Below are 23586 nucleotides of genomic sequence, written 5' to 3' on the forward strand. Positions count from 1 at the left end.
CAGGGACCTTTGAATGGCCAGTGGTATTTACCAGCATCATTCTCTGAGTTGCTTTTTTTTTATTTTGAAAAATAATAAAAATAGAAAAACCAACTTTTGATTAATGTTGTTTTTCTTAGCCACAAGGAACTAGATATAATGGCCAAGTGCCAGGATTCTGTTTTGACCTCAGCTGAAAATATCTTTCTAAAAGTCCCCTGGAACTAGAGAATAATAAAAATAATCTCTCTCCTAAAGCTGGAGAGAAAGAGTGGATGTGAATGAAAATCCTTCCTGAGCAAAAACAGGAGAGCTGTTCTGAATGCTAATGTCAGTAGTTTGTACAGAGATCTCTCATCTGTGTTTTTTTTTTCCCCCCTGGTTTTCCCACGTGGCTGTTACCCCCACAGAACCTGAAGCGGGTGGCTGAGGTGTGGATGGATGAGTACGCAGAGTACATCTACCAGCGCAGGCCTGAGTACCGGCACCTTTCTGCAGGGGATGTCACGGCTCAGAAGGAGCTCCGCAACAACCTCAACTGCAAGAGCTTCAAATGGTTCATGAGCGAGGTGGCGTGGGACTTGCCCAAGTTTTACCCACCGGTGGAGCCTCCAGCAGCTGCCTGGGGAGAGGCAAGTTTGGGGTCTGAAATGTGCAGTGGGCAAACAGGCTCGAAGTGTTTCAAAGACCAGAATTCCCGTACCGTTATGTTGGCCTGCTCATTGAAAGCAGTGAAACAACAGTTTCTATTAGTGCAGATATAGGAGGGAAAAAAACAGGAAAAAAAAAAAGAGAGAGAGACTTGGCTTGGTCTGCATGTTATGTATTTAGTAAAAGGCAAAACACGCCAACGGGGAGAACTAGGAATAGGAGGCAGCTGAGCAATAGTAGAAATCTTGTATTTCCAAAGGGCTACACAACTGTTCTGAGCTGCTCTGCTCATTGGTTTTCCCATCTGAAAGCCAGGAAAGTCATCCCTGGTTTGAAAGTCAGCTGTGTTCTGGGGAAGAGGCACCTCAGGAGTGAAGTATTGGATTGTCGTACACAATACAGCAGGCTCTACAGTTGTGTAGCTAATGATTTTTGCTGTGTCCTGCAGGTTATTTTACAGCTGGCAGTGAGTCCCATTTTGAGTTCCTGTGCTTTCTTCTAGCTGCTATCTGCCAACTCAGATATATAGTTAAACGAGGAGTCGTAAAACTGTTTCCATACAAATACCACCACTATTTGAGGCAGTTTAAGTCTTCTTTTATTTTGTCTGTCACTTGATAAGAGCAGGAGATTCAGTGACTAATTTGCTGTTTCAGATTCGCAATGTAGGAACTGGACTGTGTGTGGATACCAAGCATGGAGCCCTGGGATCCCCACTGAGGCTGGAAAGCTGCGTGAAGGACAGAGGAGAGGCAGCGTGGAACAACGTGCAGGTAACAGTCCCCCTGATAACTCTTCTCTTCCTAAATAAATCTGGGGGAAAGTTATGAGAACAAACAAATGTTTGAGAAGCAAGGCCATTGCAGAACTCTGTCGGGTGAGCAGAGGGTGCTGTGCACTCCGAGACTCACATGCTGATTTTACTTGATGGGTTTGGTAGCCCGATGTGGCATTTTTGCTTGTGGCAGGGTCTGGAGCCTGGCAGACTGTGCAGGGCTTTTACCTCCGCTTTGAAGTTCTCGGAGTAAACAAAAGAAAGCACAAGAAAACAATATGCCAAAATAATAAAAGAAACCAGTAACAAGGCAGCTGTAATATGTAACAAAGTGAATATTAACTTCAAAGGTTGTGCTGAAAGAAGTGATAGAGGAGCATCATGCATATTAATAAAGCTGCAGGAGCATTCAATAACCGCTCGCTATCATCCTCTTGACAGGAGGCAAATACATTATAAACACCCAACCGTTGCTGGAGAGAGATGAAACCAGCCGGGCTATAGATTCACCCTCTCGACATATAAGGTGCCAGAAACGACAGCTTTATTGTAACAGAAGGGAGGGAAATATTAGTTTGTCTAAAGTGTAGTAGCTGAGCTGAGAAAAGATCAAGAAAACAATGCCTCTATTGCAGAGCCATGCGTAACTCTTCGGGGGAATGGCTTCAGTACTAGGAGATAACGTGTTGCTGCATATCAATTTTGATGCATGAAAACTAGAAACCAATTTACTCGGGCACGGTCCAAAACTAAGCCTCTGTTGTGTCAGGAGGATCTTAAACAATTAGTGTTGGCTTATGTTGAGGAGGAGAATGCGTTTTGGGTTTTTGTGTTGCCTTGAACCTAAATGATTATGGTAATTTCTCTCACAAGAGAGGCTTAAAGGGAGACGGGAGCAAAGCAGCTTCTTTATGCCAAAGTTTTTGGCCACACTGCTTCAGGTAGTAGCGCTCTGCTCATTACCGGTCTTTCTTACTGTCCCACGAGATCCTCTCTGAATTGAGAGCCATTCCCTCACCTGGGTCCAAAAGGAGCCCCCAGAAGAGCCCCTTTCCCTTGGGGTCTGGGGGGGGGGCATGCTGGCCAGCAGCCCTGCAGCTCCACATTGACTGGTGCTGGTCACAGGGGACGCCTGCACTTTTACCAGAGATGCTGTTCTGTCAACGTAGGGAGCAGAAGCTTCACACCAGCACCTGCATTTAAACACGTTTGTTATCTCTTGTGAGATTCAGCCTTACAATGCTTAAAGCATATGCGATAAGCAAAGCCGTGATCATCATAAGATGCAGCTAGACTGTGCTCCTGTTTCAAGCTGTGGTTGAAAGCAGGTGCTAGGGGAGCCGAGCATGCACAGGGTGGTACATCCACCAACAGTTTCCCCCATGTTCTGACACTATAGATTAAAGATGTACTGGCATCCAGCAGCTTTCATTAAATACATGATTTTGCCAGGCATTTGATAGGTTATGCCTAGTCACTAGAGCTAAACCCCTTTCTCTTCTTTTCCGTGGTATCCCTCCTTTCACTTCACCCCAACAAAAAGAGGTCTGGAAGGACTAAGTCAGTGCAGGGTCGGTAGAAGAGAGCACCAGGAAGCACTGACCTAGCGTTTACCCTTCCAATACTCCTGTGAGGTGGGATGGGAAGCTGTGGACCTCCTGGTGTCTGGTACCAGAAGGCACGGGGCAAACTCAAGGTGACTGCAGGCTGTCTGTGCAGACTTGGATATTTACTGCCGGTGTTAACTCAGAGCTCCTGTAGCTCTCCCCCTTTTTTTTTGCTAGCTGCGAAGTGCTGTAATTGGTCAGCTGCTCACTTAATCCATGATGTATGTCTGCATTGCAGAGACATTCAAGGCTGCTATTAGTACCCGAGCTAACTAGCATGGCCGTGTGCAGCAGCGCAGCCTCATTTAGCATGCTGCGTGGCAGTCCGCGGGGTAGCTCTTACGGATCCCCCTAGTCAGCAGTCCCTGTCCCCAGAGGGGGAAGCAGTTTTTCTCCAGGATAGTTTTGTCCTTTCCCTGAAGCAGTCCCCACCCTGCGGGCAAGGAAGGCGATGTCGTTGTGCTGGTGGAAGCGCTGTGCCCAGTACCTGCCGTCCTGAGGGTCCGCTTTGTCCTAGCAGGTATTCACCTTCAGCTGGAGAGAAGACATCCGTCCCGGGGACCCTCAGCATACCAAGAAGTTTTGTTTTGATGCCATTTCCCACAGCAGCCCTGTGACTCTCTACGACTGCCACGGGATGAAGGGGAACCAGCTCTGGAGATACAGAAGAGTGAGTGTGTGCGCGCACGCACACGCATGTGTGTTCGTTAAGGTGTCAAGTTGCCTGTAGGCACCTGAGTCTCCTTCAAATGCCACCACCCGTGTTTTATTTGTCTCTTAGTGACTGTGCCATTAATTACCCTTGATCAGAAAGAGTTGACTGCCCTGCTTCACGGGTTAGGAATGGTGAGCGCAGCTTCTCCAGGGCTTGCTAAGCAAAAGGGCATTGTCCTTGCAGTGCCGTCCACGGCTGGCGGTGAGGTGTCGCAACACCCTTGCAAAACCAGTTTGCAAAGGAGTGTGCTGCGTTTACTGGCTTGTTCTGAGCACTAGAAGGTCACGCCAAAAGTAGATAAGGGTTTATTCATCCTCCTACTAAGCAATGCTTTTGTTGCAAACAGGTAAGCAAATTCTTGATGAAATGCCATGTCCTAGCCCTTGCAATCTGCACACACAGTGCTGCAGCAGGAAGAGAGCCTGGTGGTGGAGCACCTGCTCTCAGCAGTAGCTTTGGAGCTTCCCAATGCAGATGCGAGCATTGGGTTCAGTACTGCAGCAAGGGAGGGCGTGGAAATGGACGTGCTACTTACCAACCAGTTAAGTGTGGAACTTCTTCAGACAGGTTCAAGTGACAGAATGGCTTGCCTTAGTTTTTAAGACTTTTTTCTGTTGGTTTTAAAACAGCTCTGCTTCTCTGCCTAGCGACCTCACCTGAAATTTCTCTTCTCCAGGACAAGACCCTGTACCACCCAGTAAGCAGCAGCTGTATGGACTGCAGTGAGAGTGATCGAAAGATCTTTATGAATAGCTGCAACCCCTCATCTCCAACGCAGCAGTGGATATTTGAACATACAAACTCAACCGTCTTGGAAAAATTTAACAGAAATCTTGATCTTTAAAAAAGACTGACTGTATATATATACATATATATATATATTTTACAATTATAGTTTTTACTGGGGAGGGTTACAAAAAATTTTTTTAAGGATACTTTTTTTTAACAGTTAATGAAGGTAAAAGGGAGAATCTCAGGAGAAGGTAAACTAGCAGGCCAGTCTTTATTGTGAAGATGCTGCATCCTTCTCTTCTGGGGATGGTGGAATTCTAAAGGCTTTGCCAGAGCCATTTCTGTGCTGAGACTGGAATAGAAACTCTGTTTTCAGAGGAGTCTGAATGTTGATTCCAACTGCTTTTTTTTTTTTTTTTTTTAAGTTTTATTTCCCATCTAGGTTTGGCATTAAATGATTTTTTTTCTCCAGGACCCTCAAAGTACAGTACTTTATGTAGCTGCTATGCAACCTGCTGAAGCGTTCCCGCTTAGGTGCTTTATCTTCCAAAATCCATCTAAGTAAAATCTTGAACACAAAATTTAATCCTCTGATGTCATAGACATTAAAAAAAAAAAAGACATCAAAATGTAAAACAAAATGATTTTTTTTGCCTTAAACCAAAATATATTTCAAACAGGTTGGCTGTTATTACTTTCCCAATGATAGCTGTGATAAAGGAATGAGCTCCGGAGGAAATGCAGCCAAGTGTTGGGGTTATCACCGTGGTTATTAGCGATGAGGAATCTGGGTTTCTGCTCCATTCACTTTACAGTCACTTTGTCACTCGCTGTTGAATCCTCAAGGTGAAAGATTAGCAGAGAGTTTTTAAGTGAGCACGGTTCTTACAGGTTAAGGTTTTTGTTAGGAGCCTTTGGATATCGAATTCACCTCTTATACAGCATCTTTTTAGCATGGACACCTCCAGAGTTTCTCAGAGTTAAACACGAAGGCAACTTTATTTTTTTCCTTTAGAGGCTAACTTAATTCACAATTGGTGTGAGCGGATTAATTCAGGATAATTGAGTCAGGGCTGGGATTAGCCATTGTTTTGTATCCATTTATTCATCAGTCTGTATGTAGTTTATTCCAGTGATGAGTCCCGTGGTCAGTGGTGGTGTAGGTTTGGGGGAGCATGCTCTTAATCTCTCTCTCCCTTTCTGTACAGCTCACTGTGACAGGAGATCTGTTTGCTTAAGCAGAGGTGTGGGATCAAGGGGCTGATTTCACTGGTACCCTGTCCTTGGGTAGTCAGTTTGCAGCACAAGGTATTACCCTTCTGGTTGGGCTGCGGGATCGACCAGACACTGAAACAGAATTATCTCATCCCAGAAGCTGGAAAAAAGTGCTGACACTGAAGGATGAACAAAGGACCATCGGTTTCAAGTCTATCTAAAAGTGAGTGTTTAAAAAAAATGAAACAAAACACTGGTTGAAAATGAAGTTGTTGCAAAAACATTTAATAATTCAGTTAACTTACACTGAAGGCAGCAGTGACATTTTCTAGCAAAAGCTGTGAATGATGGTGCAGTTAACCTTTCGCAAAGATGCTACCTAAATCAATGCAACTAGGCCTTTTCCAATAATCATCCAGTTCCACAGTTTGTCCAATCGTCCATTCAGTAACGTTGCACGAAGAGGTAGTGTGCAGTTGCCTCCGGGAGTGAAAGGCTGAATCGTTCAGGGCAAGAGCAGTGTACCCCTTTGGGACTCTAGATCAACACGGTTAATGGACCTGCCCTCGTTGTTGGGGCAGGGAAGCTCTGCTCTGACAAATCTTTTCTGTGAAATCAAGATTTTTGCCTAGTGTTAAGAATCAGTCAGGCTGGCTCCCACCTTTGCAGAGCTCCGTAAGAAGCCCTTTCTCCTGTTGCCAGCTGTAGGACCACGACCTGCATTTTAGATGTCTCTGAGGCCACGTAGTGCTGTGTCTGCAAACTGGGAGCAGACTAGGACACGACTACGTGCATCTCTAGTGCTTGAGTCTGATGTATTGACTGTGAGGTCAAAATCATTTCCACCTTTGTATCCTCACAGCCAAAGCTGTATCTGACCTGTGCTGCCAATTCACCTGGCTTGTGCTGTTACAGAGCGGGGGAAAATGGGCGTTGCAGCTGGGACTGGGGTTGCCAAATGTTTTAGTGTCTAATGTTTTGGGAGTGAAGAAAGGCAAAAAGCTCTAGGCTTTCCTTGTGACAGTTCTGCAGCAGTATTGCAGTGGAATTGAGACCAGTGTTGATGTCTTATGTCCTCAGTACCTACGATCTGTCTGTCATTAGGATCCCTTTTCATTTCTGTGGGAGAGAGTGCCACTTCCCGGTGCTTTGTGTCCGACTTGCTTTCCTTAAGTTATTAATGCTCTCGTTAGCCTAGTGATGTTGACTGTGGATCACTACATGGCCTGACTAGGTGTCTTTATGAATGTTTTAGTACCTGTGGAACAAGAAGCTGTTTGTCCATGAGCAGTGCAATTTTTTTATATATATCATTGGAACACAATCAGCAAGTGATATACATGGACATAGGGCATTCTGATTGCAGCTTGCAGCTTTCTGTGTCTTAGTTTTCTAACAAGAGGATTAGTTTCTGTTTCTAAAATGCATGGCTTGCTTTGTACTTGGGCTCACCTTGCGAAGAGAGCTGCGAGTCCTAGCTGATTAGCTTGCTGGATGCTTGCTTCAGAGAGAACTACAGTAACGAGCAGGTCTTTTACCACAGAGTGATCTTAATTTGGTGAGAAAGGACAGCTCTTAGTAGTGTGCACCGAAAGATTAGGGAATGTTGAGGCGTTTATTGCTTGACAGCCGACCACCAGTACGAGGAAACTGGAGCTGTGGGGTGACTGGTCCCACTGGGTCCTTCTCAGTGTGGTTGATCTCATCTGTTTTCTCAAGGTTTGCCATCTGAATTTGCAAGTACCCCACAAATTCTGTACACTTCTGACTGGCTCACTGGGCTTTGAGCTGTTAATTTATTTACATCAATTAAAAGTTTCAATACCCTAGAGGCTTTGCTGACTAATGAGAAGACTTAATATAGCCAACCATTCACTGATTGAGAAATAGAAGCTGTGTTTCAGTCTACATCTTTTAATCGAGCCTTTGCTGGGCAAACTGGTTAATTATTCCAATTACCTTTTGGTTATTTGTAAGCAAAATTGCTAAAGCATGAATACATAAGCAAATCTTCGTATCTGCATGCAAGTCAAGACTGGAGATTAAATACCAGTGATTATCTAATGCAAAATAAATGCTTTTCCTTTTTCCCCAAAAAAATATTCAAGCAAACCCTCACTCCATGGCTGCATAAATTCTGCTGCTTTTAAATATCAGAATCCCAGACGGGAGTGGGATCCCTGGATATGTGTTATGTCGCATAGTAATACTTTGATTTGCTCTCGAAGTTCTTGGTTTATACAGGTGCTAATCTCTAAGGTCTACAGACAGTAATAGGTTTGGGGACCTCATATGTGCAAGGTGCCCTTTTTCATGCCTGGGCATTTAACTTTCTTTTCCACACCATAATAGAAGAAAGTGTGACCCTTACCGAATGGGGGAATACAGCATCATTAAAATAAAGATGTGCCTTTTTAAATGTAAATGTACAGCAAATGCTTAAACTTGAACCATTTCCTAGTGCCTTGCTGGACAAGAGAGAAGAGGGGAAGGGGCTGGGGGGATAAGGATGTATGAGAAAGCTCGACTCGTGCAGTGTTTGTGTGTGTGTATGCACTTTTTTTTTTTTTAAATGTTTGACTCCAAGTGCAAAATTTGTGTGGATGACAGTAATTCAGAAGCTTCCGAGTTTCCTCTGTTAAATTGATGTCATTAATGATTTGGGGGCGGTAGGACAGATGGTGTCTCTTTTAGGATAGGAAGACTTGGAAAGAGTGGCAGCTTCCTTTTGGTACGCTGTGATGACTGAAGCTAGACCAGAGCATGTTTTAGTTAGCTGCTGGATGTTTCACCTCATGGCGAAGGCTAATACATTTCACTGGCTTGCAAGGTCCTGCTTTTTATGTTCTAAGTAGCCAAATCGGAAATCACAAATAGTCCCAAGGGCACATCAAATCTCTGGCAGAAGTGTCTTACAGACAGTCGACACCTTCCATCCCTGAGAAACCTTTAAAGGGCGTGTTCAAATCTTTAATACAGAAGTAGCAAGAAAGCAATTTCTCCCCTTATCTTTCTTCCTGGTTTGTTTTACTGTAATGTCTGTGCTCGGGGCTTTGCTTTCCTTTAGTGGAAAGTTCCAGTCAGCAAACTTTGCTCTCCCCTGCTGCCCTGAGACATCAATGTGCCGAAAGTCACATAGGCAGCACCAGCCACCGGTACTGCAGGATAACGGTGCTCTCGTGGCAACTGCGGGATCATTAAAGTAGTTCTGCTGGCTCGCATCACTGAGGGGAGATGAGGGATATATCCGAAAAGCCGTACTGGGCAATTGCATAACTGCTGGGTTAAAAGGGAGAAGCCTTTATTTTAAATTGTCTTTCAGGATACAGACAGACACTTGGATGGTTTTGACCGGAGAGAACAGCCCCTAGCAGTCAGCCTGTCGTGCTTTCTTGCAGTCAAAAGAGTGCTGGTAGTTATGTCTGAAACAGTCTGGCTTTGCTAGCAGGGGATTCAAGTGTGCCATCCATTCCCACCCGCCGCAGTTCATGCTCCTACTCCCCTACTGTGTTTCTATCTACTTGTGACAAAGCCTGATGGTGCCTACGTCAGTCCTTACCTGAGAAGCAGCAGGTTGGCTTTCCATTTTAACAGTTATTTAGCATGGCAAGCTTCTTAAATGCTTCTTAAATCATTGGCAAGTTGTTGACAAAATGGTGAACAGCTTTAGGTTATTATCAGAGTCTGTGGAGGTAGTGTTTAATGGCCTTTCACAGGATATGTAGTAACAGGGGAGGTGGACGGGGGGGGCAGGAGCACGAGGTCCTTTTCCATTTCCCAGTGGCCTATTGCTTGATCCTAAGCAAGGCGAGTCTGTGTGCTGCAATTTCCCAACTTGTGTAAGATTTAGCTTTAAGTGCTTTACCTTGCCACCTTAGTAAGTGTCGAGCCCATATTTTTGAAACAAATTTCAAGTCGTCACTTGGTTCAAGTGGAGGGGAGAGATGTGATGGGTGGAGAACGGGAAAGCTGAGATCCAAAATTTCCATCAGCGTTCAGTGCTCAGTTGTCAATTCATTTCACATTCTTCATTAACCGGTCAGATTGACTTCCTTTATAAGTTTAAAGTGTAACTGAAATAAATTCACCTTCTGCTTCGATTGCTCCTTTATAATGTCACACTTTAACTTGGAGATCTGTGTATGAAACTAGGCAACAATAGATAATGGAAATCCAAATAAAAATCCTGTCTGTTTTTTAACTCTGCCTCTGCTAGTTGAGTATGCTCCTTTAATCACTGCATTTGAGCTTTCTTGATGCTTCTGTATTACCCAAAAGGCTTCAATGATTCCAGCAGATGTGAGGGATTTGGGAGTTTTATTTAAAGATACTGGATCTGTGTGGTCTCACAGTTACTAGTTGAACTCTGGGGGGGTCGGGGGGAAGAGTTCTAATGCCAATTAGTGAGCAAAGAAATGTGAACTTCAACCACAATAAAATCATGCTAAAAAAATGATCAAGCTAATTAGTCTGAAACATTAGCCCTTGTTATAACAGTAACAAATAGCTTTAGCCTGTAGGGTGGTGAAGGGAATTTGTTTTAAAATGCATTCTCCAGGGTCTTGGTGATAAGGTCTAAGTTCGTCTATTTCTTGTATTGCATGCATTTTATCTGTAAAACTGGATGGTGCCTCTTGAATCAGTGTATATTTATTTCTGTGCATATTAGGACCAACAGCCTAATATCTGGGGGTGGTAAAGGACTTGTAGCACTTTAATGTAGTAGCTTTCATAAACTGGGAATCATTGATAGAATGCCTAGTGTTTTTAAAGTTGAATGGACTTCCTTTTATAATATATTTAAAATAAATTTTTAATGTGTTTTCTGAAACTGTGTATGCAGAAATGACTGTTCATGCCTGTTTTGCTCTGGTGATTGATTTCCCTTCTCTCTACTTCTTATGAGAAGAAGCTTAGTTACCCTGGTCTGACATTTCTGTACTGTAGGATTCCTGCCATGTCACACGCTGCTTTTCTCCAGCCCCACTGGGAAACATCCTTCCCAGCTGTCCTTTGTATTGGGTTATAAATTTCAGGGTTTACTGCTTTCATGCCTGAACACTGTGTTGGGCGTGCTTGCCAGGTTCATGCAGCTGGGGGCTGCCGGGGTGCCTTGGGGGCAGGAGCTGTGAGTTCCCATCTGCCCTTCAGCTGCTTCCAGGCATCTCTGAAGCCAAGGGGAACGCCCCATCGCACCCCAAAACACCAGCCCATGCGAGGAGCAGCACCTCACCTCAGACAAGTTTAACACAAAGCAGCAGCCGCAAGGGAAGGAGGATGCCTGAGCAGAAATCTAGGGAGATGTGGACTGTGCTGGAGGAGTTGTGGAGGGAGCTGTGTTCGTGTAAGGAGGTGCACTGTGCCATCCTGGAGGGACATCCTGGCGTCCCTGGGAGCTGACACCTGGGCGGCAGCTACCATGCCTGGGACACTTCCCTCCCAGCCTGTCATCAGCCATGTGTTCAAAGCGACAGAAAGCTTTCCTGAAAGGCAGCTTGTGTGTTTGCCGCCATGATAAATGGTCATGAGAGTGAAATTTAACAAACACCCAAGCCTGTACGCGCACCTTTTCTGAAGACCTTTTCCTGCAGTTTGGGGGAGCGCAGCGTTGCACATCAATTGCCTAGCCTAGGGGAAGACGGAGCCCTCAGTTTCCTTTGTCAGCATGCCTACCTTGTGTACAACTGCTGGTAGATCCATCCTACACCTTGGTTTTCAGGGGAGTGCTTTTAGCAGCTCTCTGCCTTTTTTGTGGTCTGGTCTTTGGGCAGTGGGAGCCGTCTTTTAGTCCAAGACTGGAGGGGGGTGTAAGAAAAAAAATAAATTAAAAAGCTTCTTTCCAGGGCATCTTTTGCAGCATGTACCTTTTGGAGAGTAGCATTTGTCTCAAGAACCCTGAATGGATGCCATTAAAACAGTAGGTTCCAGATGACAGCTACGTTGCAGACTTATCTGTAGGAGGTAGTGCTGCTCCAACTAAGATTTAAAGGCCTGCGCAGGTTTCCCTAATTTGATTAGAGGGATGACTTGGATGGGCAGGCTATTACTGCTTCAAAGGCACTAAAACTGCCTCAGTGCTGATGGGTTTATGAAACATTGTTTCTCACTTCATTGCAGTTCCCACAAAGAATTATTAGATCAGGTTAGTGATAGATACCTAATAAAGAATGTCTCTGTGAAGCAGTTTATTTTACAGCAAGCTACTTCTGGACTACCAGACTGTGAAATCTTGAGGTTCCCATGAGGATTAATATGCTGAAATAAACTGCAATTATACGAAGACCTCCATTTACTTTTTTTTTTTTTGAAAGAGTAAAAAAAAAAGTCATTGTGTTAGCCTGAGCTGGAGGTAGTTAGCATTGAAATAGCAAACAGACAGTGACGAGAGGAAGTTTGTTTTTATTTTTTTTTGGTTGTTTTGGTTTTTTCCCCTCAGTAGGTGTTGCAAAACAATTTTAAAAGAATGGTTTCATTTGCATGGGATAAGATTGCAGGCAGAAATACAGCCTGATGGTAAGTACCAACCTGTTCAGGCACTGTTGGTGCCTGTTCCTCCAGTTGCTCCCAGCTCCCTGTGGAGCGGTCAGGGGAGCACCTGCAGCATCTCCTTGTCACGGGGACAGGAGGAAGCCCTGCCTGATACAAACACGCTCCCTTTTATCTAGTTGCTTGCTTCTGTTACATCTGTCCCTACGGTTTGTGCTTTGAGCTTCCCAAATGTCAAGGCAGTCCTGCCTGACGATCCGAGACTATTTCAGCGATCTCTTTGCTCCTCACTATCTGCTTGTTGGTCTGCAGGTGAAGTTGTTTCCACCACCTTCCCCTTGGGGTGGCCGGCTTCTGGGAGCGTCGTCCCTGTCAGAGTGCGCTGTAGTTCTGCAGTACGAACAAACAAATTATTCATCGCCTGAGCGCACCAGCAATAAAAACTAAGACGAGTCAGAACTGTTGAGGAAGTGGCTGAAGACTGGGCCCTGCCCTCAAGATTTATTGACACGCTTGGTATTGCAGGAGCTGCCTCAAACACAGATAGTTTGGTGTTCCCGAGGCGGCTGGGTGGGAGCAGGCTGCAGGACACCCGTGTGGGTGCTGCTGGGGGCCGGCTGCTCCCCCAGGGCTGCGAGCGGCCTCTTCCCTTCAGAGGTATTTCGTGGGGGCACGTGCAGCACGGTTCCTTCTGTACTAAAGCACGCTTTTCTGAGTGTATGATTTCAAACTTTGCAGAAATATTTTATTCTATAGCACCTTCTTTTGCTGTTTATGCACAAAGTCTTTATTTCTAGAAGGGGCAATGCTTTTCCCTTCTCCAGTAACTGCTCTCTGGTGTCCCGCAGCTGCCAGCACCGCCAGAAGTGATGTCTCCACAGGGCAGGAGGAGTCCCTTTACTTTTTATTTTGTCCAGAGAGGAAAGAAATGCAAACTTTCGAGTTATCTTGCATTGGGAAGCGCTTTTCCAGGTTCAATCTTTTCACTGTCCGCCTCCTAATTAGAAAAATAAGTATAATTTTTTTTACACCTCCAGTGCTGATGGTGCCAGGACCAGGCAGGAGCATGTCCCAGGGACTTATTTACAAGCACAGGGGAAGAAACGCACGCAGTTAGACGTTTGCTTTTTATTTTGACCACGTTTAATTACAGCGACGCCGCCTCAGCTTGGATCGGCGGGCGGGACGCGGGGCTGCCAGCCTGCGGCCGGGGCCCGGCGCTGCGACATGGGGGAAACCCCAGGACCTGCGGGGCCGGACCGGGGGGCGATGGGGGCCGCGGGGGTCCCCCGGTTTCCCCGGGGAAGGGCCGGGACCGGGGGGCAGCGCCCCGGGAGCCGCCCGAGGGGGGCAGCGCGGGGCCGGGCCTCGCCTGAGGGGAGGCCGCGGAGGGCGGGGGGGAGCGAACCGCGTTGCCCTGGCAACGCCGCGCGCCCCCCTTCCCTCCCCTCCCGCACCGACCTTCCGGCAGCCGTGCGAGCGCGGGGCCGGGCGGCGGAGGCAGACAGACAGCTCCTTCGTCCAATAGCCTCGCGGAGCGGCGGCGGCGGGTTCCTCCCCTCGAACCTCGCACGCCCAATCGGCGAGGCGCTTTGAGGGCGGCGAGGGCGGGACTTCCGCCGCCGGGGAGGCGGTTTTGTGTGTGAGGAGAGGAGCGGGCGGCGCGCGCGGGGTCCCGGCTCCCCCGCGGGGCGGCGGTGGCGGCGCTTCGGGGCCCGGCCCTGTTCGGCCCGGCCCTGCCCCGCTCCGGCCTCCTCACGAGCCGAGGGGCGGCGGAGCGGCCTCCTGCGGGCTGCTGAGGGGGCTCCCCCCCGGGAGGGGGCCCCCGCGGGTGCAGCGGGCGGGCGGCGGGGTCCCCCCCGGGGGCTGAGGGGCGGCTGAGGCGGTGGCGGCGGCGGCTGAGGGGCTGAGGCGCTGAGGCGGTTCTCCCCCCCCCCCCCCGGCCCGGGCGAGGGTCGGGCGGGCGGGCGGGCGATGAATGGTTTCAGCACCGAGGAGGACAGCCGGGATGGGCCTCCCGCCGCCCCCTTCTACGGCCAGAGCTGCTGCCTCATCGACGACGGGGACCGCTGCGTGCGCCCCGCCGGCAACGCGTCCTTCAGCAAGAGGATCCAGAAGAGCATCTCGCAGAAGAAGCTCAAGCTGGACATCGATAAAAGCGTGAGTCTGCTGCCGGCCGTGCCCGGCCCTAAAGTTGCTTCTCCGCACGGCGAGTTGGGCTGTCCCCCCCCCCCCTCCCCGCGGTCCTCCGAGCCCCAGGAGCTGTGGGGAAGGTTTGCGGGGCGAAACTGGGTGCTTTGCTTTGCAAACTCGCTGCCTCCGGTGCTTTTACGCTAGGGCACAGGGGAACGCGCCCGGGTGCGGAGGCAGCGGTGCCTTGGTGGCACGGAGGGGCTCCTGAGGCTCAATGCGGCAGCCCCGAAAGCCGTGGCTGAGAGGGAAGGCTCTGCGCAGAGGGTGGTGTTCGCAGGGAGCCAGGCAGCAAGCCGGCTTTGCTCCGGGGGCTGCCGTGCTGCTTTAATTTCAGTTTCGTACTGGAACGTGCTTGTGCTGCTGGGTGAAACCAGCGATACGGCTCGCTATCTCGATGTAAGAGCAACTAACGTCCATTCTTACTTATTAAAGTCACAGTGAAGCAGGTTACTAAAATACAAACCGCTGCATCACGGCCACAACGTGCAGCAACGTGCGGCGTGCTGCCTTGTAAATACAGCACCCGCCTGGTTGTTCGCTGGTCGGCACCAAGCAGCCCAATTTGCTGCTGGCCGCTTAATTCCACGAAGTGACAGCTGTCAGCTCAAGATAGAAGCGGGTTGTTTGCCGGGTAGAGAATAGGTATAGCGCAGCAGCTCGTGAAGACTGCAGGAGGAATTTCTCAGAAGCGACTCTGCTACCGGAAGTCTGCTCTGCCTGCTTTTCTTATCTGATCTTTAAAGGTTAAAAGCATTAAAAACAAAGAAGGTGAAGTTCTGCGGCCGGCCATGTGGCATTTTCTCCAGATGGTTAGATCCCTTTTATACAGCCAAAATACAAAATGTCATGGGAAGAGGGTGACTAAATTTAAAACCTCTTGGTTTTTAGGAATAAAATTGCAGTTCTCCTGGTCGTAGTCTCCCGCAGAATAGTCTAGTGGTGTAGTTATTTCATTCTAGGGGAAAAAAAAAATCTTTGTTTTTAGATGAAAGGCTTTATAAATAAAAAGAGGAAATCAGCCTAATGAACTCCAAATGAAGGGAAAGTAGAAAGTAAGCTGCAGAAAGGGATTTTGAATGTAGGGTGCTTGTGTCACCTGAAGATATTCTCGCCTTATTGGCGTCAAATAATTTTGATGATTTGTGGCCCTTTTTTGTATGTACACTAATTTTAATGATATAATATCTGTTAAAACATGGGTTCAGTGATAGGGTAAGTTATAGACACTTTTGCTCTTACTTTGCCTGGTTTAATTGAAGTAATTAGCCAGCTTTTGTTTTGCCTAGGTTTTGAAACCCTTGCATTAACAATCTTATGTACTATTCAAACCAGAAAGTTCACCAGGGTGGAGCAGAATAATATTTTACTTGGTAGCTACCTGGTTGCTCCTAAAGAAAATATTTCCTGCAGACAGCTCCCTATGTCTTTCTGTTATATGACTGCAACCATAAAAAAGAAATACGTTATCTCTGAGGTTCAGGTTCAACTGGAGCTCTTGAGTCCTTCACTTTCCTTGTCTTTGGTATTTGTAATGTAAGTTATCTTTAGCACAAGAGTACGATACCAGGCCTGGGGTATAAGATTAGAAATTTCTTAATGTCAGCCTCTTACCCTCAGTCATGAGGTAGTAAGAACGTGTGCTGTGGTTCTGGTGTCTGAGGGCTGCTGCTGAGTGCTGTTTTTACACTGCCCGTTTTGATTGCTTTTTTTGCCACTTCTGATCCTTAGGTGAGACATCTGTATATATGTGATTTTCACAAGAATTTTATTCAAAGCGTCCGAAACAAAAGAAAAAGGAAGACCAGTGATGATGGAGGTGACTCTCCTGAGCATGACACAGATGTCCCAGAGGTTAGTAGGTACTGAGTTGTAGTAGGATGCTTTACCAGTTTTGAGCATGGTGAAGTTTCACTTGGATATTCTCGTGTATCAGAAAATAATTTAATTTGCGGCTCAGCTGAAACTACTGTGGAGTTACTCTCATTTTTGAGGAAGACTCTTATCGGTTGTGTGGTGTCCTCGTTTTCTTCTTCATCATCCTTATATGAAATCTTTGACCACGTAAAGCTTTATATAAAAAGAGGCATAATAATATAACTGCACAGCTTCGTGTCTATACCACTCCCAAACAGGGAGCTGTTAGTTACTAACCCTTTTTTAAAGGTAAGAAAAGTATATTATTCCAGCGATGACTGGGGTCCTAGTATGGTTCTTAGTTACCTAGCATGCATCATTTTGCAAGGACACTGGAGAATCCAGTCAGTGACTCTGTGACTGGGGATGTGATACCCAGGGCTACTAGGCTTCTGCAGCAGACCTTTGCATATGCTATTTTTAACACTATTTGAAATTACCTTCAAATTGCAGGCCATGTTTGTAAGGCTTTTTATTTTAAGGAAACTGGCATATTCCTTTCTGTATTTCAAAATGCTAGAATCATCTCTTCTCTGTCCCACTGTGTGCAGCGTTTGTTTTGGTGATGATTCTGGTACTGTTGACATCGCAAAAAGTTGTGCAAAGGTAATGTTCACAGAGGAGCCAAGTTCTGGCCATGTCAGCAGAGCCCTCTGCTGGAAATGCCACCCGTGCTGGCAAAAGGGCATTCTTCTGAATTAAAATAAGAATTTTTTTGCCAGCAAAACTGTGTCCCCACACTTCCTGCATGGAGGTTTCAAAAAAGTAGTAATGTTTGTTTTGTTTTCAAGGATACGTGACCCTTTGTTGTAGCTGGTTGTGCTTCCATTCCGTATGGATCTCTGCTGAAACTTTACAGAGTTTACATCAGTTAACCAGAACAGCTGGTGGAGGCCCAGCTGGCACCTAGGAATGTTAGTGCTACAGGGCGTGCAGGCTGTTTGGCGGTTACAAACAGAGGGATGCGCATCACATAGCAGAATATGGAACTCTGCAGTGTGTCAGTTTTAATGACGTTTTCTTGTTTTTTGGCAGAGCTTCCTTTTGTCTTTGAAACATGGCATTTCCCACATGATCTTCATCTTCCTGTAGCCTCCCCCTGCCCCCTGTTTTTAAACTCCGCACTTCCCATTGAAATATTTAAATTTCATTTCTTCTCTGTACTCTGTTTTATGTCACAAGCCCTTTGTTCGATGCCTGCTGAATTATTTTGTATGTGAATTTTTTAAACCTTGTGGGAACAAAAGATTCCCCTTTGCTCAGAGGTTGCAGAGGTGTAACTGAGAGCAGAAATTAGCCAGCAATTCTGTTGACAGCATGTGAACCAGAACAAAATTTTGTATTTCCCTGAGGCTATTTTGGTCCTTTAACATTAACAAGTACGAAATAGACTTAGATTTGTCCATAAGGCAAGCTGATGTGGTTCTAAATGCGGGCAAGGAACCTTTCTGTTGAAGAGGAAACAGCTCTTTTTAGATTATTCCGCATTTATGCTTAATAGACGCTAAAGGTAGTGCTTATCCGCTGTTCTCTGTATCACTTCCAGGTTGATTTGTTCCAGCTCCAAGTGAATACTCTGCGACGTTACAAGAGACATTATAAGCTGCAGACAAGGCCTGGACTCAACAAGGCTCAGCTAGCAGAAGTAAGTGGTGGCAAGTGGTACTATTATCTCTGTCATTAAAAATCTTTTTTGCTCCTGTGCTGAGGTGCCCACTTCTTGGACACCAATACCTATAGTGACTCTCGCTAGCAAGTACCATGTGCTCTGCGGTAGTTCTTAGGAGATGGTGCCAACAGAAAGCTGCGTGCTTTCTTTCACCAGAGATGGTCATGGAAAACATGGAAGCTGGCTCTTGAAAGCATGTTTTAGTAACTTGCTTTTTTCTGCTTCCTTTCCCTCCTTATTCATAGTTCCTAACCTAATACCTTTAGGAAACAGAAAGAGAACCTAGCTTTGAGTGGCTTGGATGTTATCTGAAAAATCTCTGTTCTGCTGAAACTCAAACGTACCCATTAATAGCCATTTTAAGTGCCCCTATTATTTTCTCTTTCCTCACAGCCACTTGAACTGGTTGGAATTGCTTATTATTTAAGGCAAAGTCTCTGACCATGACTTCAGATTCCTTATTTCCCTCCCTTGTCCAGATTGTATTATGATTCTCTAGTAAGTCAACAAGTAAAAGTTTTTTTTTTTTCTTAAGGTCCTCTCCTGTTTTTTTGTGTGTTTTTTTTTTCCACACCATACTTAAGAAATAACTCTCTGCAACTCTGTTATTCAGGCTAGCTGTGCTTGGTGTGCATCTGCTCTGCTCTCTCTCCTCACTTGATCTGAAGGTTTTCTCTAAGAAAAATCTTTTCTAAAGTTGGAGGAACTGTAGCAGTTAAGAATGATGAGGTTGTTTTTGTAAGTTGAGGTTGTCACAACTGTCTGCCCAGAACTGAATAGTTTTGCTGCTGCTTTAAAGAACAACAAGCATCAGACCAAAAAAGACAGTAAAACACTTTCTAGTTCTTTGCAAGTCAGCTGGGGAATGAGTGTACAGACTATAGAGAATGTGTAGTGTAGTGCACGTAGGAGTAAGGTAAACGAAGCAGGGTGGTTGTATGTCCTCATTAGTAGAGCTGATTTATCGTGTTATTACTAACCAGTTCATTGTCTGCCAGGTACCTCCTGCCATGAAAGGCTACGTACTTGAGCAATTTACCATTCGTATGCTCAGGAGGAAAAAATAATAAATAAAACTACTGTGCAAGCAGAAAATAACCTTAAAGGGAGCCTAACTTAAAGTTGTCACACACTTCCCAGATTTCCTGTGAAGTCTGAGCAGCTTTGACCCTACGCTGGATCCTCGTCCAGCTCCCATGCTTGAATCACTGCTGCCTGAGGCTCTTAGACTCCTGCTGCTACCCCACCGTAAGGAAAACTCAAACTTCCATAAATCTTCTTGGAGTGACTTGATGCAGGCTGAGCAATAAAATTCAGCTTTGGAGCTGTATTGGGTACCAATAAGAGCTTCTTCACTATTAGAGGCAGACCTCATCCAGCTCCAATGGTATTTTATTCACTTTCTGAGGAAAAAGCCGCTAACGGTTCAGGGCTTATGCTTGTATCAGAGAGGAGTAGCCCTAACTGATCTCTGATCTTCCCATTGCAAATCCTCTGGTGTTCCTTTCAGTAAAAGCTTACCCAGTGTATTTTTCTTTGGACTCTAAATCTTTGCTACATCTGGTTCGCACAGCAAAGTGTTTCAGTATTTCTGACACTCTCCTTAAAATACCGTGATGCAGGGAAAGCTTACTTTTCCAAATAATCTCGGCATGAAATGCCACTGAGGAGAGAATATGCTGCTTTGGCAGGAGGACATTCTGGCTTCCAAATTCTGCTTGTAGGTTGGCTGCAAATACTGCTGACATAGCAAGACTGTGCTCTGTTCATATGCACATTCCAGCTGTAAAGAGAGAGAGACAGAGAGAGAGAGAGGTAAACGAGGACTGACAGTTTGAATTGGTGCATGTTTGCCTAAAAGTATATTACGCTCAGTGGCCCTAAAATAATTTTTGGAAAACACAGAGAACCCACAGTTCCGGTTATTTCTACTTCTTAATTTCCGAATTTTTGTCTTTTTGCATGTTGTCCTTCTAGACTGTCAGTCGTCACTTCAGGAATATTCCTGTGAATGAGAAAGAGACGCTTGCATATTTCATCTACATGGTAAAGAACAACAAGAGCAGGCTGGACCAGAAATCAGAAAGTAGCAAGCAACTAGAATGAAGATTAACAAGAGACTCGGAATAAGAGGGATCTTGAAGGAACAGATGGTATTGTGCATTTTAGGTATATAAAAACTGTGCAAGTATATTGTAAATTTTTTTAAAACGCAGTAAGTCTTGATGACAGGAAAGTATAGACATTTTTATCAGGAATATATGAAAACATGTGCACAGCATGTTTCTGAAGACTTCTCTTCCCCTCATTTAAAAGTTGCATTGGAATCAAGAAATGAGGATAATGAGGAAACAAAGTAAACTTGTGGGACTGCAGAGTCTGCCAACTCAGTGTTTTAAAACGTTTCTGGAAATCTGCATCTCAATGTAATTTAGATCACAGATGGATTTTTTTTCACTGAATTCAGACAGCATCACAAAACACCATGCAGTTTGTCTTGGCACAGGACTGGAATAGCAGCAGAGATGAAATTCATTATCGAGGTGCGTGGGTCAGAAGTTTGTCTGAAGCTTGCTCCCCACCTACACGTGCTCAGTCTTGCCTTGAGTCAGTGCTTCAAGTCTCAAACTTCTACAAATGCTCCAGCTCACCAGATGTACTCCAGTGAACGCTACTTGACTAGTCTGAAATTTTTTTTCCACCTTGTTTCACCCGACATGGAAGCCAAACAACTTTCTACAATCTCTTTTTTTCTAAGTTCTTGTATTTAAGAACTCACAACTTAATTGTCTGTAAGCATTTAAGAACTTTTGCAGTTCCTCAGAATGTGGTATCAAGGCAAATACAGCTTATTTGCTGGGTTTGATTGCATTGGTAGAAATGCTCATTTAATTCACTTGTATGTGTTTCCCTTGTATTCAAGGCTGGGTGATGATAGGTGAAAGAATGGGTTCGACATCTGTCTCTTAATCTCTGTGCCACGTCAGGTATCAGTCACAGGCGATGTGAATTTTATGCTGAAGCTAGTCTTTAGCAGGTGTCACAAAACTGCTGTGTGGATTAATAGGCTTGGCAGTCTCCAGTGTAAAGACAAGCTAACGGGTGTAGTGCCATAACCAGGGCAGCAAACTGGCTGGAGCATGGTGCATTTCATCTGCCTTTACAAGCAAACAAAGCATCCTGAGTATCGGAGCACTTGCCTGTTGTGAGCATTACGTGCGCTTTCTGAGCGTTCTCTGTAGCAGAGGATGGCATGCTGGTGCTCGCTAACTGGGCACTGTAGGAAGAAATATCTCTGATTCTGTTATTTAAGGCCAAGGTGTCCTTACAAATAACACGGTAGTTATTTTGGCGAAAGGAGCTTATGGAAGTGTTGCTCATGACTGTCTGTTCTCCTGTGACCTCAAATTCTACTCAAGGGGATCTCACGATTTAAAGCACCGCTCTGTTTCCATGCTGTCCTAACCAACGTCTCCGCTCTGTCAAAAGATGCCAAGACTCCACGTAGAGAGTGTATTCTCAACAAGCCTTAAGCAATGAACTGAACAGTAAAAAAAACATTGGCTAGCATTTTGCCAATGGCAGGTTTTAATATTCCCAAACTGGATGAAGCTTTGTTGAAGAACGGAACACACAGGTCACAATCCCAGCTTCGTACTGCATCACGTGTTTTGTAAGGCATGAAGGGTTCACACAGTGAAGCTCTTGCTGAAGCTCTCCCAGGGTCTCTTTAAAAATCATGTCAGTTTAAAGCAAGCTGTTCACATCAGCTTTGAATTGTGTGCTAATACTCTATCAACAAGTTAAATGAACTTCAGTGTGTTAAAGTCCTGTGTCATAGGCACAATAATCTGTTATGGTATATGCCCCATTTGTGAAGTTTTGGAGAGTGTGATGGTTTCAGCATTTCCTCGTTTGTTTCCATATGGATTTTAAGAACATTGGACACGAGAGAGGCTCACGGAATGAGGAGAGGATGTCTTGCATTGGTATTTCATGAATGTTTAAAACTTCCCTAATTATCCCGGTCCTTTTGTTACTGAAAGGGTGGAACAATTCCCGCATCAGTCAACATGATCTGGCTTCTCTCATTCAAGACAGATAGGCAAAGTGGTACGTTCTCTGACTGCATGTTAATATTCCAAGTGCTCATGTAATCAGAGGATATCACCAAGGGAAAACGAGTTTCTGAGTTGAGAGTTGTGCCTCATCGTAACTTCTAGACCAAAACTGTAAAAAATGTAGTTTGGGGGTTTCTTTTTTGTTGTATTTTTTTTTTGTCATTTGATTTTATTTCTAAAAGTAAATAAATCTGTTGGGGGTGTTTTAGCAGCCAGCAGCAAAATGATTCTTTTCAAGGAAATATGGTGGCAGGTTCCATCTGTTCAGGTGTATTCACTGGAATGCTTTGTGCAGAGGTGGTATCCAGGAAACTTTTTTTTTTTCTGAAAATAATCAATGGATGTAAAATGTGATTCTTGGTTTCTCTCTTAAAGCAATTATACTTCTTGGGAAAAATTCTTAGTGAAGTGTGATGATGAAGAGATGTTTACCAGCCATTAGCAGTTGTTTATAAGGTGGAAAGCTTCGGGGCAGGATACCAAAGAAACAGAAGAGTCTTTGGCTGTCAGACCCCATAGCCTTATAAACCCTTGCAAATGCCTTATTACCTTGTTCTCAACTTAGCCAGAGCAAAACGCCTTGAGCAAAAGAAAGCTGATGTCTCGCTGGAAGGGTTAGCCACTTTCTGGCTGCCGTGCTATAAACTGAAATCACACGTCAATTCAGTAGCAATATCCATGTTCAGGGTGCCTGTGATTCTTGAAAAGCATTTAGTGTCTAATAACCAGAAAACGCAACAATGCAATTGTCATTCTGTATAATACCGTTCTGTGTATTTGATTCCTTATGCTGCATGCCAATTAAAAAAAGACTTTCCAACTTTTTTTTTTTTAAACTTCAAAGTAAATGTGTTTGAACCTCACACTTGTGAAGCCATGAGGTAGGACATTTTCTCAGCACTTTTAGATGGGACTCGTTGGAAAGGTGGAAGACCCAAATTGCTTTGGCTGGTGTGATAAGTTTTTGGATTTTTTTTTCCCTTCTTTTTACATTTTGCTTTTCACAGATGGGCCTTAAATTCTGTCTAGCTTTGAACCATGGAGCTCAAGCCTTGGGGCATGGGGGATGATCACGTCATCTTCCATTTATAATAGTGGAAGCTTCTATCTTCCAAGCCTGCATAGGTGACATTCACCCCGGGGCGGAGAATCGTCTTTGAAGCCCTCGAGCCATTACATAGCCAAACCCAATTACATAGACTAATTCAATTCTCATTGAAGAGTTACATCAACTTCATTAGACCTCTGACCAGATCCAAAGCCATTAGTAGGAAATCCAAATAATGCAGAAACATCTCTACCAGAGTTAATTTCATCCTGTGTGCTGACCCTCTGCTCACTTTAAGGGAAGAAGAAGAAATCGTTTTTGGTAGTTAATGGCTTGAGCTCAACTTGAGGGAGCTTGAAGCATGTGAAGACCGGAGTAAGCAGCAATCTGATGGCTGAAAAATGCAAATATATCCAAGGAGGCTGCGTTAGAATGCAGTTTCACAAAAAACTGCACCACAACGAATATCGTATATCAACCT

At 45.2% G+C, this 23586-nt stretch overlaps 2 protein-coding genes across 3 annotated transcripts in view; both read left to right on the forward strand.

Annotated features, from left to right (window-relative positions):
- GALNT10 (polypeptide N-acetylgalactosaminyltransferase 10) overlaps window positions 1–10048 on the forward strand; it is an 87193-nt gene extending 77145 nt beyond the window's left edge. Inside the window, exons 9-12 of one of the 2 annotated variants that reach the window (XM_048057165.2) lie at window positions 390–611; window positions 1287–1403; window positions 3530–3682; window positions 4404–10048. In XM_048057165.2, coding sequence (XP_047913122.1) covers window positions 390–611; window positions 1287–1403; window positions 3530–3682; window positions 4404–4571 — 660 coding nt within the window. In that variant the 3' untranslated portion in view covers window positions 4572–10048. The remainder of the gene's footprint in view (window positions 1–389; window positions 612–1286; window positions 1404–3529; window positions 3683–4403) is intronic. The other variant, XM_048057166.2, reaches the window with a different exon arrangement.
- Window positions 10049–13794: 3746 nt separating this feature from the next.
- On the forward strand, window positions 13795–22885 carry SAP30L (SAP30 like). Its single transcript, XM_048057457.2, has 4 exons — window positions 13795–14320; window positions 16082–16204; window positions 17814–17912; window positions 19914–22885. Exons 1-4 carry the CDS (start codon window positions 14135–14137, stop codon window positions 20040–20042), a joined length of 537 nt encoding a protein of 178 aa, XP_047913414.2. The 5' UTR covers window positions 13795–14134; the 3' UTR covers window positions 20043–22885.
- Window positions 22886–23586: the final 701 nt, after the last annotated feature.

This window comes from Anser cygnoides, chromosome 14 (genome assembly GCF_040182565.1).
Source record: "Anser cygnoides isolate HZ-2024a breed goose chromosome 14, Taihu_goose_T2T_genome, whole genome shotgun sequence".
Taxonomy (NCBI): domain Eukaryota; kingdom Metazoa; phylum Chordata; class Aves; order Anseriformes; family Anatidae; genus Anser; species Anser cygnoides.